Source organism: Lampetra fluviatilis, chromosome 15 (assembly GCF_964198595.1).
Source record: "Lampetra fluviatilis chromosome 15, kcLamFluv1.1, whole genome shotgun sequence".
NCBI classification, from domain to species: domain Eukaryota; kingdom Metazoa; phylum Chordata; class Hyperoartia; order Petromyzontiformes; family Petromyzontidae; genus Lampetra; species Lampetra fluviatilis.
Window position 1 is genome coordinate 224,547 of NC_136289.1, and position 15,270 is coordinate 239,816.

At 46.1% G+C, this 15,270-nt stretch overlaps 1 protein-coding gene across 5 annotated transcripts in view; it reads left to right on the plus strand.

Moving 5' to 3' along the window:
• Positions 1 to 15,270, plus strand: part of DIS3L2 (DIS3 like 3'-5' exoribonuclease 2) — a 68,498-nt gene that overhangs the window by 26,879 nt on the left and 26,349 nt on the right. For 4 of the 5 annotated variants that reach the window (XM_078862895.1, XM_078862894.1, XM_078862896.1 and 1 more), the window contains exons 6-11: positions 1,264 to 1,456; positions 3,130 to 3,191; positions 7,935 to 8,197; positions 9,466 to 9,639; positions 11,728 to 11,807; positions 13,725 to 13,837. In XM_078862895.1, coding sequence (XP_078719021.1) covers positions 1,264 to 1,456; positions 3,130 to 3,191; positions 7,935 to 8,197; positions 9,466 to 9,639; positions 11,728 to 11,807; positions 13,725 to 13,837 — 885 coding nt within the window. The remainder of the gene's footprint in view (positions 1 to 1,263; positions 1,457 to 3,129; positions 3,192 to 7,934; positions 8,198 to 9,465; positions 9,640 to 11,727; positions 11,808 to 13,724; positions 13,838 to 15,270) is intronic. The other variant, XM_078862898.1, reaches the window with a different exon arrangement.

The following is a 15,270-nucleotide window of genomic DNA, read 5'->3' on the forward strand; positions in this document are numbered from 1 at the left end:
CGAGCTGGACATCTCACTAGCACAGCCACCGTTGCGTTGGTTCGTTTACATTGACATGCTAATCTCTCACAATACAATGGCCACCTCCTCAGCTCTTCGTCGTTGTGGAGGTGCATCAACCACAACCCCCCCCCTTTCCCCCCATCTCGGTTCCCATTTTTGGATTTCCGAATCGCTTAGGCACAATCTCTAGCCCCCACCCTCTTGCCCGATGCGGCAAGCACCTCCCTCTCACCCTCTCGGCTCTATATATAAGGACTTGTTTCAGCAGCCTGTTTCTCTCTCCCACCTGAAGACGATTGCTTGTGTGGCGATCGAAACGTCGTGATCTATAATTTTTTCTATCTTCGTGACTTTACCGAAAGAACCAAAGAGTATGGATTCCTGCAGTCACGAAAGCTTCAAAACTACAAATATTTAGTTAATTGTTAAGCAGGTACTGAGTGTTGTTTAAATATGTTCGGTGTTTAATACCTGTAATTATCGTTTAAATATAACATTGCATGAATGAATTGATTTAATTCTGCCAGACATTCCCCGTAACTGGAATGGTTGTCCTCAGTCTGGCTTGGAGAGGTTTTACTCTCTGGCTTCAGCTTGACTCCAGCTCCTTCCGAGTAAGGTGCTGGGTAAACTCCAGCTTGTTCATAATGCAGCTGCTAGAGAACTTATGTTCACACCGTTTCGAGAGCACATCACACCTGCTCTCTTGTCTCTACATTGGCTACCAGTCAAGTATTGAATGGACTATAAGATCCAGCTGCTGACCTACAGGGCTCTCAATTGATTATCCCCACAATATTTCAAGAACTGATCCGTTATTACTCTCCAACGAGGTCCCTGAGATCTTCGTGTCATCTTTTTCAAGTACTCCGAAGTCACGGCTTTGTTCCTGGGATGATCATGCTTTTGCCAGTGCAGCTCCTAGACTATGAAATGCTTTGCCTTTGGTAATAAGACATTCAAAGTTGTTTGCGCTATTTAAGTCTGTCTGGAAAACTCACCTCTTTAAATTGACATTACCCCTAGATCTGGCCACTTTCCCTGGTTTTGTTTATTTCCTGCTTTACGTACACGGCGCATTGGGATGGATCTAAGGATGTAATGCGCCTGTCAAATCTAAATTATTATTATGACCTACGTTGGATAATTCTAAAAAATCTGATGGCTGTGCCTTCAAGTTCTGATTCAAAATAATGCATCAAATTCTGAAATATGTGCACATTAGAAATTGTGTTCATTATTATGATGTCTTTTTTTCAGAAGGTCACAAGGGCATTTGATGTCCCGGATATGGAGAATATTTCAAATCCATCGTTGCTTGGGCCTGCCTTAGATATGGCAGCTACCGGGAGCTGTGCGGAACTCGGAGGAATCGATGGTGCTGAAAGTCACGATGAGCAACGTTGCAAGGTTTTAGCTTCAGTGGAAAAGCTCGCTGTTTCTGATAAACAGGGTAAATTTGTATACATTTCATAAACACATGTACACAATGAATTCTGCATATGCAGTGCATGTTGTGACAACACATTAAGGAACAACAGCCTATATTTAAATACTAATAATAGTAATGTTTATGTTTAGTGTCATTCATGCAAATTGTAGGTCAGAGAATCGATTTGCAAGGCAGCCAGATCCAGTGCCAACAATTTCCCAAGCTCAATGATCCTATACTGGGATGTTTGTTCAACTCCATTAATACTCGTTTACGCAATTATAATAAAAAAAAGATGTTTCAACTACAGGAAGGGGATCATAGCCTTCAGTCTAATATATCCCACAGTCGCAATTGAATTGAATACAAAAGCCCATGCTGCAGCAAAGGGTGATTGGCAGCAAAAAGTGTGAAAACAACCCATTATACATTCCAGCAACATTTTTTGTTAAAGAGCAGTTGTCTTCTAAATAATTAAGCTGATAATATGCCTCCTTCACATATCTGTCTCTGCAAATATAAGGTTTTTTTAAACTATCAACGCGCACGTCCTTTGGATGCCGACCGCTTATCCGTCCCTCCCAGCCACTTGCAAAACATTTATGCTGGCATAGAGCCCTGTCTCTCTATCCTGCTCTCAACTTCTTTAAACTCTACATTGCAATATTTCTAGATTTCTGTCTCTGGCTCTTTTTATCTATTTTCTCTATTCCTCTGTGCACTATTTTGCTTCTCCCGCCTTTTGTATCCTTCATCCACCCTCTCACCCACTTCCCTCCCCCGATCTCACTCCTTGTTTCTCTCTCACCCTCGCTCTCCTAATTCCCACCTCTCCCTTGCCTGTCGCTAATTCTCTCTCCCACTGCTTCTCACATTCCCTCACTGTCTTCTTACCATTTTACTCTTTCCTTTATGTTTCATGCCCTTTTTCACCCTCCCAGCCCCTCTCCATTCCTCCCTCACCTCTCTCCTCTATCTCACTCCCGTCCTCTGTCTCCCTCACTCTTGTATCACCCTCCTCTCTTGCATTTACACGGGATACGCACCAGCTTGGTTTGAGGGTGGGTTGGGGGGGTGAGGCGCCATGTCAGCACAACTCTGGAACCCTTCTCAATGGTATAGAATGTGGGTGATGTTATCTGATCAAAGTGTTACAGGGGTAACAGTGTACAGAGTCCCAGATGTGTATTTGGATTGTGGATAAGTGGAATCAATGAACACTCATGAAGTGGGCTCTATCTGAACTGGATAGTCGTGTCACAACATTGAAGCTGTTGTAGTTATTTGGCTCTTTGGGTGCTTTAGACACATTGTGTGGATGACAGCCAGGGTGTTAAATTAAAAGATGGAGCAATAAATCAGTTTGTGTTCAGGCGCAAGGTGGTTTGTTACGTCACAGGATTGTGAGAGGTGATAGCGGCTTTGGGAGGCCTCCATCCAGGAGTGGACTGGCCATGGCTGATGATGATTATGGTGATAGGTGTTGACTCCCTAACAGTGGCAGCACTGCCTAAAAGGCCTACACATTCTTGGAGAAGTAATTATCTAGCAATGTAAAATGGATTCTATTAAAGGCTTTATGCTTTACATGTTTTCGTCAAAATATCAGAGATGAAGTCTTATTGTTTGTAACGGCCTTCTTAAAGCAATTTTAATTGACTCCTGTTGCTTTTGTCCACATTGCGGAGCTGCAGTGATGAGCGTTACGAGGAGCCATACCCCACTGCCTGATAACTGCCTGCAGAAGACTGCAAAGGTGCTTCCCTGCATTGCACATTCACTTTGTGTCCTATGTCGGATCTACAGCACTAGGGTGTTTGTAGCTGTTATGCATAAAACATCCTCTTCATCTCTTCACCTTTTTATTTGAGAATCCATCCATTCACATTTACTGAGATTCATTATTTCTTGACTTAAAGCTTTCGCGACTGCAGGAATTAATATTCATTGGGTCTTTTGGTAAAGCCACATAGATAGAAAAAAAAAATCATAAAAAATATCACAACGTTTTGATCGCAAGACAAGCAATCATCACCAGGTGAAAAAATAGCGGGAGAGCTGCTGAGGCAGGATGTTATAAAGGTTTGAGATGGGTGTAGCCCAAGGGCCATAAGCGAAGTGGGTGGGGCTAGTGATGACATTTGCATGTAAATGTAAGATCGGGTAAATCGGAGAGCTACCTCCACGACGACGAAGCTGTGGAGGTGGCTATTGTATTGTGAGAGGTTTGCATGTTAATTTAAGATCATAGAGCCACCGCCACAGAGGAAAACGAAACGGTGGCTGTGTTAGTAAGACGTTTAACCTGTTAATGTAAAGACATTTAACCTGTTAATGTAACACTAGAGAGGTGAAAATAACTACTAACATCGGTAGGTAGGATGGAAACATCACAGCCAGTTATGAATTAAACTGGTTCATAACATCCTTCCAATGATTGCTCAGTTTGTACCCATCTTCTCGGTTGAAATTGTGTCCGTGTTTATAGATCTGGATGGCTTCATGAACGAATCTTTGCTGATAGCCAGTGGGTTTGCAGTGTACCTTCGTCTTTGAAAAATCAATTTCGTGTGTGCCCACAGCATTAAAACAATGATCAGCCACGGCCGAGGTATTGGTCCTACCGTGTTTAAACATGGTAGGTATTGGTCCTACCATGGACCGGCTCTGGCTCCTGCCACAGTGAGGGGTGGACAGTCTTCGACTCGGGGCAGGAGACTACCAAACAACAGGGAGGGGTTCTTCTTCTGAACAAAATAATGAAGGGGGTGTGGGAGTGTGGCAGTGAAGTATTGGAAGCTGTTAGCCCCAGGCTACTTTGGGCTCGCCTTCTAATCAACCGGAGGCGAGGAGTGGTGGTCGTGGTTACTTATGCCCCCACCGAAGACGAACATCCGTGGAGGGATGCAGGCAAGGCCGATGAGTCAGATGCCTTCTATGACCTCCTGTCACAGGTGCTATCTAAAGTGGCCCCTCGGAATAGAGTCATCTTGTTGGGTGACTTCAATGCCCGAGTTGGTCATGATGCTGGCACTTGGTCTGGAGTGATTGGAAGGCATGGGCCAGATCAGCTCAATAACAATGGTAGGAGGCTGCTAGATTTTTGTGCAGCCCATGGGCTTTTAATTACCAATACGCTGTTCCAGCATCAGCGCATCCACACAACATCATGGATGCATGCCGGGTCCAAGCAAGAATATCTGCTGGACTACATAGTGACGGAACAGCAGATGCGGGCCCATGTCCTTGACACCAGGACCTACCGTGGAGCTGATCTGCCCTCTGACCATCGACTTGTCATCTGTAAGATGTGCCTCCCATTCTTCCACTCCGGTAGTGGGTGTACACCCAGGACCCCATTCAAATCTAAGGTGGCCTGGTCTCAGCTAGCTGATGAAAGTTGCAAGCTAGAATTTCATCATCGCATGTGGCTGGGGTTGGCATCGTCCCCCACTCCTCCAGATGTCGAGGGTAAATGGGTAAGGTTTAGGACTGTGACTCAGGAAGCTGCAATGACTGCTTTGGGTACGTGGTCCAGACCTCCCCAGAGACCCTGGCTGACAGAGGTGGTGTTCAAGTTGGCTGAGAAAAAGCGATTGGCCCACTCTAATCGTCTGCAGCATCCCATGTCAGAGAATGAGGAGGCTTACCACAGCCTTCGCTCGAAGGTTCGGAGAGCCGTGAGGCACTGCAAAGATATGTGGTGGTCTCGGGTTGCTGAGGAGATGGAGTCTTCCTCAATGGCCCGCGATCACAAATCCCTATTTAACTCCATCAAAACAGTAACCAGCAGCGCCACACCTATTACCATTATAAGGGGGAAAAACGGTGATCCAATCTTCGACCCTCAGGAACAGGTTTGCAGATTTGCTGAGCATTTCTGAGGTCCTAGGGGAGGGGAAATTCCTTGACATGGAAAACATCGTGGGACAAAGTGGGGATGACCCTGCTGAGGCTGCGGTGCCTCAAATATTGGAGGAAGAAGTCATCCCCTGTTAGTGGCTGACTGAGTGCCATCTGTTGAGGAAGTACTGAAGGTGATCCAGAGTCTGAGACCAGGAAAGGCACCAGGCAGAGATGATCTCTCAAGCGAAATGCTGAGGGAGGGTGGCGTTTGTGCACAGACTGCCCTTCATGACATCATAACAATAGTCTGGACCACTGGACGGGTTCCGCAGGGTTGGAAGGATCCCTTGTGGTCCCCCTCTTTGAAGGGGGACCGCACAGACTGTAACAACTACAGGGGCATCTCACTCCTCAGTGTGCCGGGAAAGGTCCTGGCAAGGATTATTCAACATTTCCTTGCCAGGCACGCTGAGGAGAGGCTTGCAGAGCCTAAATGTGGTTTCAGGAAAGGGCGGTCCTGCACAGATGCCATATTCTCTGTCCGTTTGCTACAGCAGAGGTGTAGGGAATTCCAACCAGACCTACATCTCTGCTGTATTGACCTGGTCAAGGCCTATGATACCATCAGTAGGCCTGGGCTCTGGGTTGTTCTTTGTGCTTTCGGAGTCCCTGACCCTCTGCCCACGATCATTAAGGACCTTCATGATGGTGAGCAGGCCCGGGTAAAACTACGTGGCTGGGAGTCGGAGCCATTCCCTGTTCACCTTGGGGTGCGACAGGGATGTCCTCTGGTTCCAACATTTAGCATCTTTTTGACCACGTAGTTCGTGAAGCCTTTGATGGCTGTACCAGAGGAATTTCCATCTGGTACAGATACAATGGGAGGCTGATCGATGCCCGGGTGCAGTCAAGGGATGGCTCCCTATTGGTCAACCATGTGATGTATGCCGATAATCTGGTAATTGACGCTCACTCAGAGGAGGAGTTGGAGGCGCTGCTGCTGAAACTGGAGCGTGACACTAAGAGGGTGGGGCCTTTCCATCAGCCCCACCAAAACTAAGCACCTGCCTGGGTATTTTGTACCATCGGGCACTCCACCCCCACAACTCCCAATCGGTTGTGGAGAGAGTGGAGAGTTTCCCATACCTGGGCAGTGTGCTCATGACCGGCTCCAGTTTGACAGCAGAGGTCTCACTCAGAATCAGTCGAGCGACATTATCTTTTCATCGGTTGCATAACGCTGTGTGGAAGCTACCTGGTCTGTCGCTCCGCACGAAGCTTCAAGTCTTCTCGGCCACAGTAATTCCCTCCCTTCTCTATGCTTGCGAAACGTGGACCCCCCAAATGGAGCATCTTCGCCGATTAGAAACATATAGGCTGGCCTGCCTACGATCCATCCTGGGTTTAACCAGGCTGAATTGTGTGAGGAGCTCACAAATCTTTGAAAGATTTGGGCAAAGTCCCATCGGTGAGCTCCTCCGGCAGGCAAGGCTGCATTAGCTGGGTCAGGTAGCCCGCATGCCCAGTCACCGTATGCCTAAATAGCTTTTGTTTGGCCGGATAGAGGGGGCTAAACGGGCACGGCACGGTCTAGAGAAGAGATGGAGTCATGTGGTACATGACTTGTACCAGCGGTGTCAAGATCGGCCTCTGTGGAGGAGGCTCGTGAAAGATGCTGCTGGGCAGTTGGAGGCAGTCGCCCTCCAACAACAACGGAGGTCAGAGGAGCGACGCTCACAACAACGAGCGGAGCGCCGAGTGGCTAAAGCACAGCAAGTTGGCACAGTCGGGGACACAGGTGGTGCATCAGTCAGTCATCTCAGTCAGTTGACCCGTGGCACCTGGGTCTGCCCCGTGACGTCCTGCCAGTGGGCATTCGACACTTCACGTGGCCTCAAGGTGCACCTAGCCTAGCACAAGTGTCGTGGTCACGTCACCGCCACTTAGTGGCGAATAGTGGTTGTTGTGGATTGGTAGCTGTGAACCTGACAACATGAGTTTGATTCTTGACCAGCATTGTGAAGTAAGGTCCAACAATCCCCATGATCAACATGGCATTGGGAGGCCTTTATACAGCAGTGAATTGACAAAGGGCTGTAAATTATCATTTAGTTTTATGTTGTACAAATGTCTGACAATGTATGTATTTTTAACTTCTTTCACACCGTACGTAGCCAACCGCATTAATCGGAGGTGTCGGGGAAGGACAACAAACTAAATACAAAAGCAGTTCTCAAGAAATGAGTTTTCGATGCCACTTTCTTTGTGGAAACCTGAGTAATATCAAGCTATATAAATAGAGGACCTTTAAAAAATATTAATTTCTTCCTTGGTGGTGGAGTCAATATCCTGGTGTAAGAATTCACTTCCGATGTTACAACTTCTCCATTTCAACATGTAACGTATGTTTTTATTTTATATATTAGTACAACAATGAACAGGGATTACATATTTATGATTGGCTGGTATAATTTACATGTGCACTGGTGGATCTGGGCCACCAGTAGAGATGAACACTTTGATTTGACTAGAATTCCAAATCCTCAACTTTCCACGATGACAATACAAGGCAATGAATTTATCCATGTCAGATAATACCGCAGATGCGATTATGACGAGACTGCACCGTGAATGCGTCTTTCCTTCTTTGCAGGTGGTTTACATTCTGGAGAAGAAACACTCAAGGGCAGCCACAGGCCATCTCCGGGCCCCGAGCTGCGGCCAAGGCACAGTGGCATCACCTAAAGGCCCCGGCCCCTTCATCCTCTTTTCCCCCCTTGACCACCGCGTGCCCAGGATTCACATTCCCCAGTCTGAGTGCCCGCCCGAATTCCTGGCCCGACCTGGTGACTTTGTGAACACCTTGTTTGTGGCCCGCATAACAGAATGGCCCGAGGATACCAAGATTCCACGAGGGTATGCTCAAAACATACAAACACTTATCTGCTGCATGCTAAAATGTTTTGGGGTGATATTCTGCACTAGAGCAACAAAGCCAAAAACGGTAGCATTGCATGCGATGCGGGTAATCACAGTATGTGTACATATTCTTGGTTCTTTCAGTAAACATGACTCCATCTTTCAGTAAAGTCACGTAGAAGGGAAATAATAAAATTAAAAACATATTTTAAAAAAATTCTCACGACGTTTCGACTGCAACACAAGCAATCATTATCAGGTGTGAAATCCACAGCAATTTTTTTTGCTGTGGATTTCTTCTACGGGACTTTACCAAAAGAACCAAGAATATGAATCCCTGCAGTCACGAAAGCTTTAAATCAAAAGTGTGTGTACAATTTAAGATATGAATAGATGCACAAATTACAAAAATTACTAAAAAGTGAATTACCGAAACAGGAGGATTTTATCACAGTTGTGGCTGTTGTCTGATGAGGCTGGTTGTAATTACCGGCAAAAGTCATACTCGAGTTGTAAATGTGGGTTTACTCTCCAACACACTGGTGTGACGAACTCGTAACTAATTGGCACATTTTGTCTACTTGACAAACGGCACATTTATATTTATGCGATCTAACCCAAAATATCTCTATTATGGGTTATCAGAATGTTTACTTGAATATATATCTATTTTATTGCTCTATGAAGAATATAAAAAAATACGAATAGGTTTTATTCTTTTTGGTAATAAAACAGGTGTTAAGATGTTCAAACACCAAATAGAAACCTTTTGCAATGAATCATGTCTGCATGTACTTGTGGTGAACATACAAACAAAAAATGCTTTTGTTTCTTGCAAAAGGTTTCTATTTGGTGTTTGAAAATCTTAAGACGTGTTATATTGCAGAAAGGGTAAAACCTTTTGATACTGGCAAAAAAGGTTCCATTTTGTAGCTGCTCACCCCAAGCTATAAATGCCCTGAAAGTGCATTGTTGTTGTACTGTTTGCCTTTTGGCATTCTCTGGGCTAACACTGGTGAGACTATGCCCTAAAGAAGGCTGTCACTGGTATAGACCAGTTTCAAAGGCAATGTATTTATTATCAGAGCATAATATGCCACATATAAAATACCAATTAATTTATCAGGCCCATTATTGACTTGGTGTCGTTACTTATTGCTTGTGTTGCATTGTATAATGTCACTGTTTTACTACTCATGCCAAATATTGTCCAGTCACTTACCCGACGAGCCAAGCATGCACGTTCCCTATTGTTTGTGTGACAGATCTCTGGCAAAGAGTCTGGGCGAGGCTGGTGATATAGAACCCGAGACGGAGGGGATGCTCATCGAATATGGCATTGATTTCTCCGAGTTCCCTGATGAAACTCTTCAAAATCTTCCACAAAATCTGCCCTGGACCATCTCAGCAGAGGAGCTGGCCAGGAGAAAGGACCTCAGGTGTTCCAACAGCCTGTTCACAGTTCCCGACACCCCCACACACGGAAATGTTACAGGATTATCATGTGCTCTGTTCAACTGGTAAGGCTGTGTTGTGTTACAACACCGACTTACTTTTAGGCATTGTTATTAAGTGAAAACGTGACAAAAGGAAAAACGAAACGTAAAAAAATTACATTGTACAAATGGGGGTTCGTTCCCAATGCAGAGATGTTTACTCTGATGAATGTACCAAATACACTGCTATGTTATCCTCAATACGGTGACATTAGACACCCTACCTGATGATTTGGCACGAGGACATCACTTCTTCATGTCATTATTGCTGAACTTACTATTGCAGTTAGTCCAGGTTGCCATGGAGTTCTCTGCCGACATCTGTCCTGCCACCACCTCGTGCTGTTCTGAAACATTTCCTATCCAAAATGGTGGAGGTCACTTGCCTTCTTGCTCTTCTGCTCGAAGGCTCATCAGTAAAATGTATTTGAAAGTTTTCAAATTGCTTGACTCGCTTCCTGGCATTGATTAGAGATATGCACATTCTGCATGCAAGCATGCACAGCAAACGGCAATAAATGTAGGGATAGGTAATACCTTTCACAAAACTTATGATCACAGTTTTCAGGTAGAACTGTATGTCCACTTCAACCATTTGTTTATGAATACCAGTGTCTCCATGTGGTTAAGAGTGAATAGACAGGCACAAAACACCCAAGGAGTGTTATGCAGATATCTACAGCAAACCAATTCCTACTCCAGGATACATTACCCTTTTATCGCACATGTAAATTGCTCTTGAAGGTCATGGGAAACCAAATTATGGACAATTCAGTGGCCAACTGACCATGTGTTTCAGTTATATTTGCAGACAGGTCTTTTATACGATCTAACATAAGATCAGGATCTAGAAAAATAAAAACAAGTTAATAGCAAACCATTATGCCTGAACGTTGTAGACGATGAAAAGGAATGGTATTCAATTGACACTGAAGCAGTCATTCAAGCTCAAAATCCAAGGCCATAATAAAATTATACAAATGATATAAACCATTTATAGATGGCACAGCTTACACCGAGGTTACACCGAGCTAGGAAGACAAAATAAATAATAAGAGGTCAGGCTAGAAGGTACGTTCCCACTCAGGCTATTAACAGAAACATTGGAAGATGTCCTTAACAAATTGGATTGGAGATATGGAAGTGTAGTGAGTCCAACTGAGTCGCAGACGTCTTAGGGAGCAACACTTTCATTAACCATTAACACAACATACTCCAGGGCTATTAACACAACATACTCTTGGGTGGTGACCACCCAACTAACCACGCTACGGCGGAACTAGACAAGTTTCCACTATCCCGGGTCCGGACCACAAGCTGGGTCCTGGACCGCGTGGCTGGAGGCTTCTTCAAGCTTGACGTGGATCTCCTGCCTCTCCAACAGTCCGTACTCCGAGCCCCTCCCAGAGCCCCCCTTATATCGGGCCGGGCTGGGGCGGGCTCCGCCTCTCGCCCCACCCACCTCGATCTCTCTCGCCCTTGCCCGAAGGCTCTCGAGAGTTATTCTCGGACCATGTGACCACCCATTGGCCCCCTCCACCGGTGGCCCCCCTCCAGTGTCATCCGGTCACGTGTCCCCAGGTCAGCAAGAGTATTATGCCCCCAACGTAACCCTAGCTGGCTGACACTCTCTCGCTATCTCAACAGGAGCCCGCACCGCATGCTGTGTGTGCGTGGTGCCACCGCGCTTAACCAGCGCTCACCCAAGCCCCCACTAGGGCTGGTATTACACCCCGTGTCCGGGGTGTACACACAACAGTATACCTCCGGCACCACACGGTGACATTCCCAGTCACTACAGAAGCATACAAATTTTTACAGAAATTACTAACACAGATTTGCTGAAAAAGGAGACAATAACATTGACGACTTGGTCAGATCATTATGTGATCTAACCCAATAATTTATTAACAATCATATTTTAGTTTTTTTTACATTACTTTTACTTTTGAATATATTCTTTGGTATAGACGTATAAACATGGATGTGTATGCATATCCTAACTGTACTGAGTTGTCTCACCCTGGTTAGAGAACTGTGTATATTCTCCATTGACCCAGCGACTGCCCGTGATCTGGATGATGCCCTCTCTTGCGAACGTCTTCCAAATGGTAAACGCTTGTAAATGTGGGAAACTCTTATAATCTTTTTGTTTGAAGTACAATTTGGCTTTTGTTTTTAATTTAGTAACAATATTTGGCAGGTGTCCCCCAACCTGTCACTGTCAACCCTCAAACATCCTTCATGGACCACCATGCACCAATACAATTTTTTTAATGAAATCAAACAATCTTAGCATCTGCAACAGTTCCAATACGTTTAATGTTTTAGGCAACAACCACTTTGTGAAAAATAATACTTTCTATCTATTGTGTTGACACCTCTTCTGAAAACCGATTTCCTTTTCAAATGAGCTTTAAGGTAGTGCTCATCTCCTGTTTGCAGCCCTGAGGTAGTAGCGCAAACTCCACGTAATTATGTCAGGGACAAGCCTTTCCATAGGATGACCACTGTTGACTTCCCCAAAAAGTGGTATCTACTTTATTGATCGTGGAGAGATGATGGGCTGAGTCAACCTCCTATCCAGGATTTGAGCTCGCATCCTTCCGATATCGAGCCGCTCGCTCTGCCGCTGAGCCAGCTGGCTGGCTGCTCCTATGGCTCCGTGTATGCTCCCCCACGGCCATCTGCAGGGGGGTAGAGTTTTGTGCACACTGCTGGTGTGGGTGGAAATGCACATTACCTCACCGGGGGTCTCGGGCACCATCCTCTCGCTTTTTCATCTCTGCACGATCAGCTGTCAGGGCGGGTCACACATCTGAAATATTGGTTTTCTCATTTCATCATTAATTTTAAAAAATTCCTTTTAAGTAATCATATATATTCTGTTATTTCCATGTGATTGTCATGTTTCTTAAGCTGTATTCCCATTGTTATTTTTAGAACATCCTCGAACATTCTGCAGGCTGATATTTCATAAATGACAGCTTAACATTCCGTTGAAGTTTATGGAATGGCTGTTAATTCCATGTGTCTCCACAGATTTTCTTTAGGGCTTCATCATTAATTCATTCATTCAAGACACATCCATTAAAACAACTTCATGAAGGGCAAATTTATGAAGATTGAAATTAACGTGCAATTTCATTTTCAATAGATTTTATGACTAAATTAATTCACAGTTGATTTATTTTGCTCATTCCTTGGGAATATACAATATCATGTGAAAACTGTTTATTCCACCATTTGCTTTTATTACAAAACACCATTTTCTTACTACCCATTGCCCAATGATTTCGATAAATCAACAGAAAGTTACTTTTTAGAGTTCTTAAATTGCATTTTAAATCTTTCATGTAATTTATTTTTATATGTTATTGGTGCACAATGGTCCATGAAAATTTTGTCAGGCTTATCAGTGGTGCATAGGTCCAGAATGGTTGGGAACCATGCGTTTCGTGGTGTTTGACTGGTGGATTACTGGCCAGTACGAGCTCTTCTCATATTGTTGATGTCCCTGATGTCCTGGAGGCTCAATCTCTACTCTGCTGTCGCTGTAATTACTGAGGGTTCCACTGTCATCTTGTGGTTACCATTGGCTTACAGGAGGCTCCTCTGCCTTTTCATCATGGTGGTACCGCAACCCCACTCTGTACAGAGACCCCTTTAGCAGCTACTGCAGATGACTCCCATTGTTAACTTTTCTTATCTACCACACCAAAGAGAGGGGGGTTTGTCGTTGTTATTTTAGTAAGCGTATGATGTTTCTGTGTGTAATCCCATTTGAGTCAATTGCAGGTAATGTTTTCGCATTGGGTTGTTTGGCCAAGACCAGTTACAATTTACATTTTTTTAGCTATGGGAGGAAACCACAGAATCCGGAGGAAACGGGGAAAACATATAAACTGCACACAGTAAAGTGCCTGAGTCGGTAATATAACCCAGAGCCCTCATACTGTAAAGCACAAATCTTACCACAGCACTGCCACCCGGCCGTAGTGGGATGTGAATCCTTGTGTTTCATGCAGGTCACCTAAGGGTGGGAGTCCACATTGCGGACGTGAGCTTCTTTGTGAAAGAAGGCACGGCCTTGGACTTGATGGCAGCCGATCGAGCCACCTCCGTCTACCTCGTCCAGAAGGTTCTAGAACAGCGCATGTGAACGGTCCGCCATGTGTGAATACTGTCTGCGCCGTGTGTGAATACCCGGTGTGAACACCGTGTGTGATCACTCCACCCCGTGTGAACACTCCATCCCGTGTGAACACTCCATCCCGTGTGAACACTCCATCCCGTGTGAACACTCCACCCTGTGTGAACACCTCGTGTGAACACCTCGTGTGATCACTCCACCCCGTGTGAACACCGCGTGTGATCACTCCACCTCATGTGATCACTCCACCTCGTGTGAACACTCCACCCCGTGTGAACACTCCACCCCGTGTGAACACCTCGTGTGATCACTCCACCCCGTGTGAACACTGCGTGTGACCACTCCACCTCGTGTGAACACTCCACCCCGTGTGAACACTGCGTGTGATCACTCCACCCCGTGTGAACACCCCGTGTGAACACCGCGTGTGATCACTCCACCTCATGTGATCACTCCACCCCGTGTGATCACTCCACCCCGTGTGAACACTCCACCCCATGTGAACACCTCGTGTGATCACTCCACCCCATGTGAACACTGCGTGTGATCACTCCACCCCGTGTGAACACTCCACCTCGTGTGAACACTCCACCCCGTGTGAACACTGCGTGTGATCACTCCACCCCGTGTGAACACTCCACCTCGTGTGAACACTCCACCTCGTGTGATCACTCCACCCCGTGTGAACACTCCACCTCGTGTGAACACTCCACCTCGTGTGAACACTCCACCTCGTGTGATCACTCCACCCCGTGTGAACACTCCACCCCGTGTGAACACTCCACCTCGTGTGATCACTCCACCCCGTGTGAACACTCCACCTCGTGTGAACACTCCACCTCGTGTGAACACTGTGTGTGACCACTCCACCCCGTGTGAACACCGCGTGTGAACACTCCACCCCGTGTGAACACCACGTGTGACCACTCCACCCCGTGTGAACACTGTGTGTGACCACTCCACCCCGTGTGAACACCGCGTGTGAACACTCCACCCCGTGTGAACACCACGTGTGACCACTCCACCCCATGTGAACACTGCGTGTGATCACTTCCACCCCGTGTGAACACCGTGTGTGACCACTCCACCCCGTGTGAACACCGCGTGTGACCACTCCACCCCGTGTGAACACTGTGTGTGACCACTCCACCCCGTGTGAACACCGTGTGTGACCACTCCACCCCGTGTGAACACCGTGTGTGACCACTCCACCTCGTGTGAACACCGCGTGTGATCACTCCACCCCGTGTGAACACTGTGTGTGAACACTCCACCCCATGTGAACACTGTGTGTGATCACTCCACCCCATGTGAACACTGTGTGTGATCACTCCACCTCGTGTGAACACTGTGTGTGATCACTCCACCCCATGTGAACACTGTGTGTGATCACTCCACCTCGTGTGAACACTGTGTGTGAT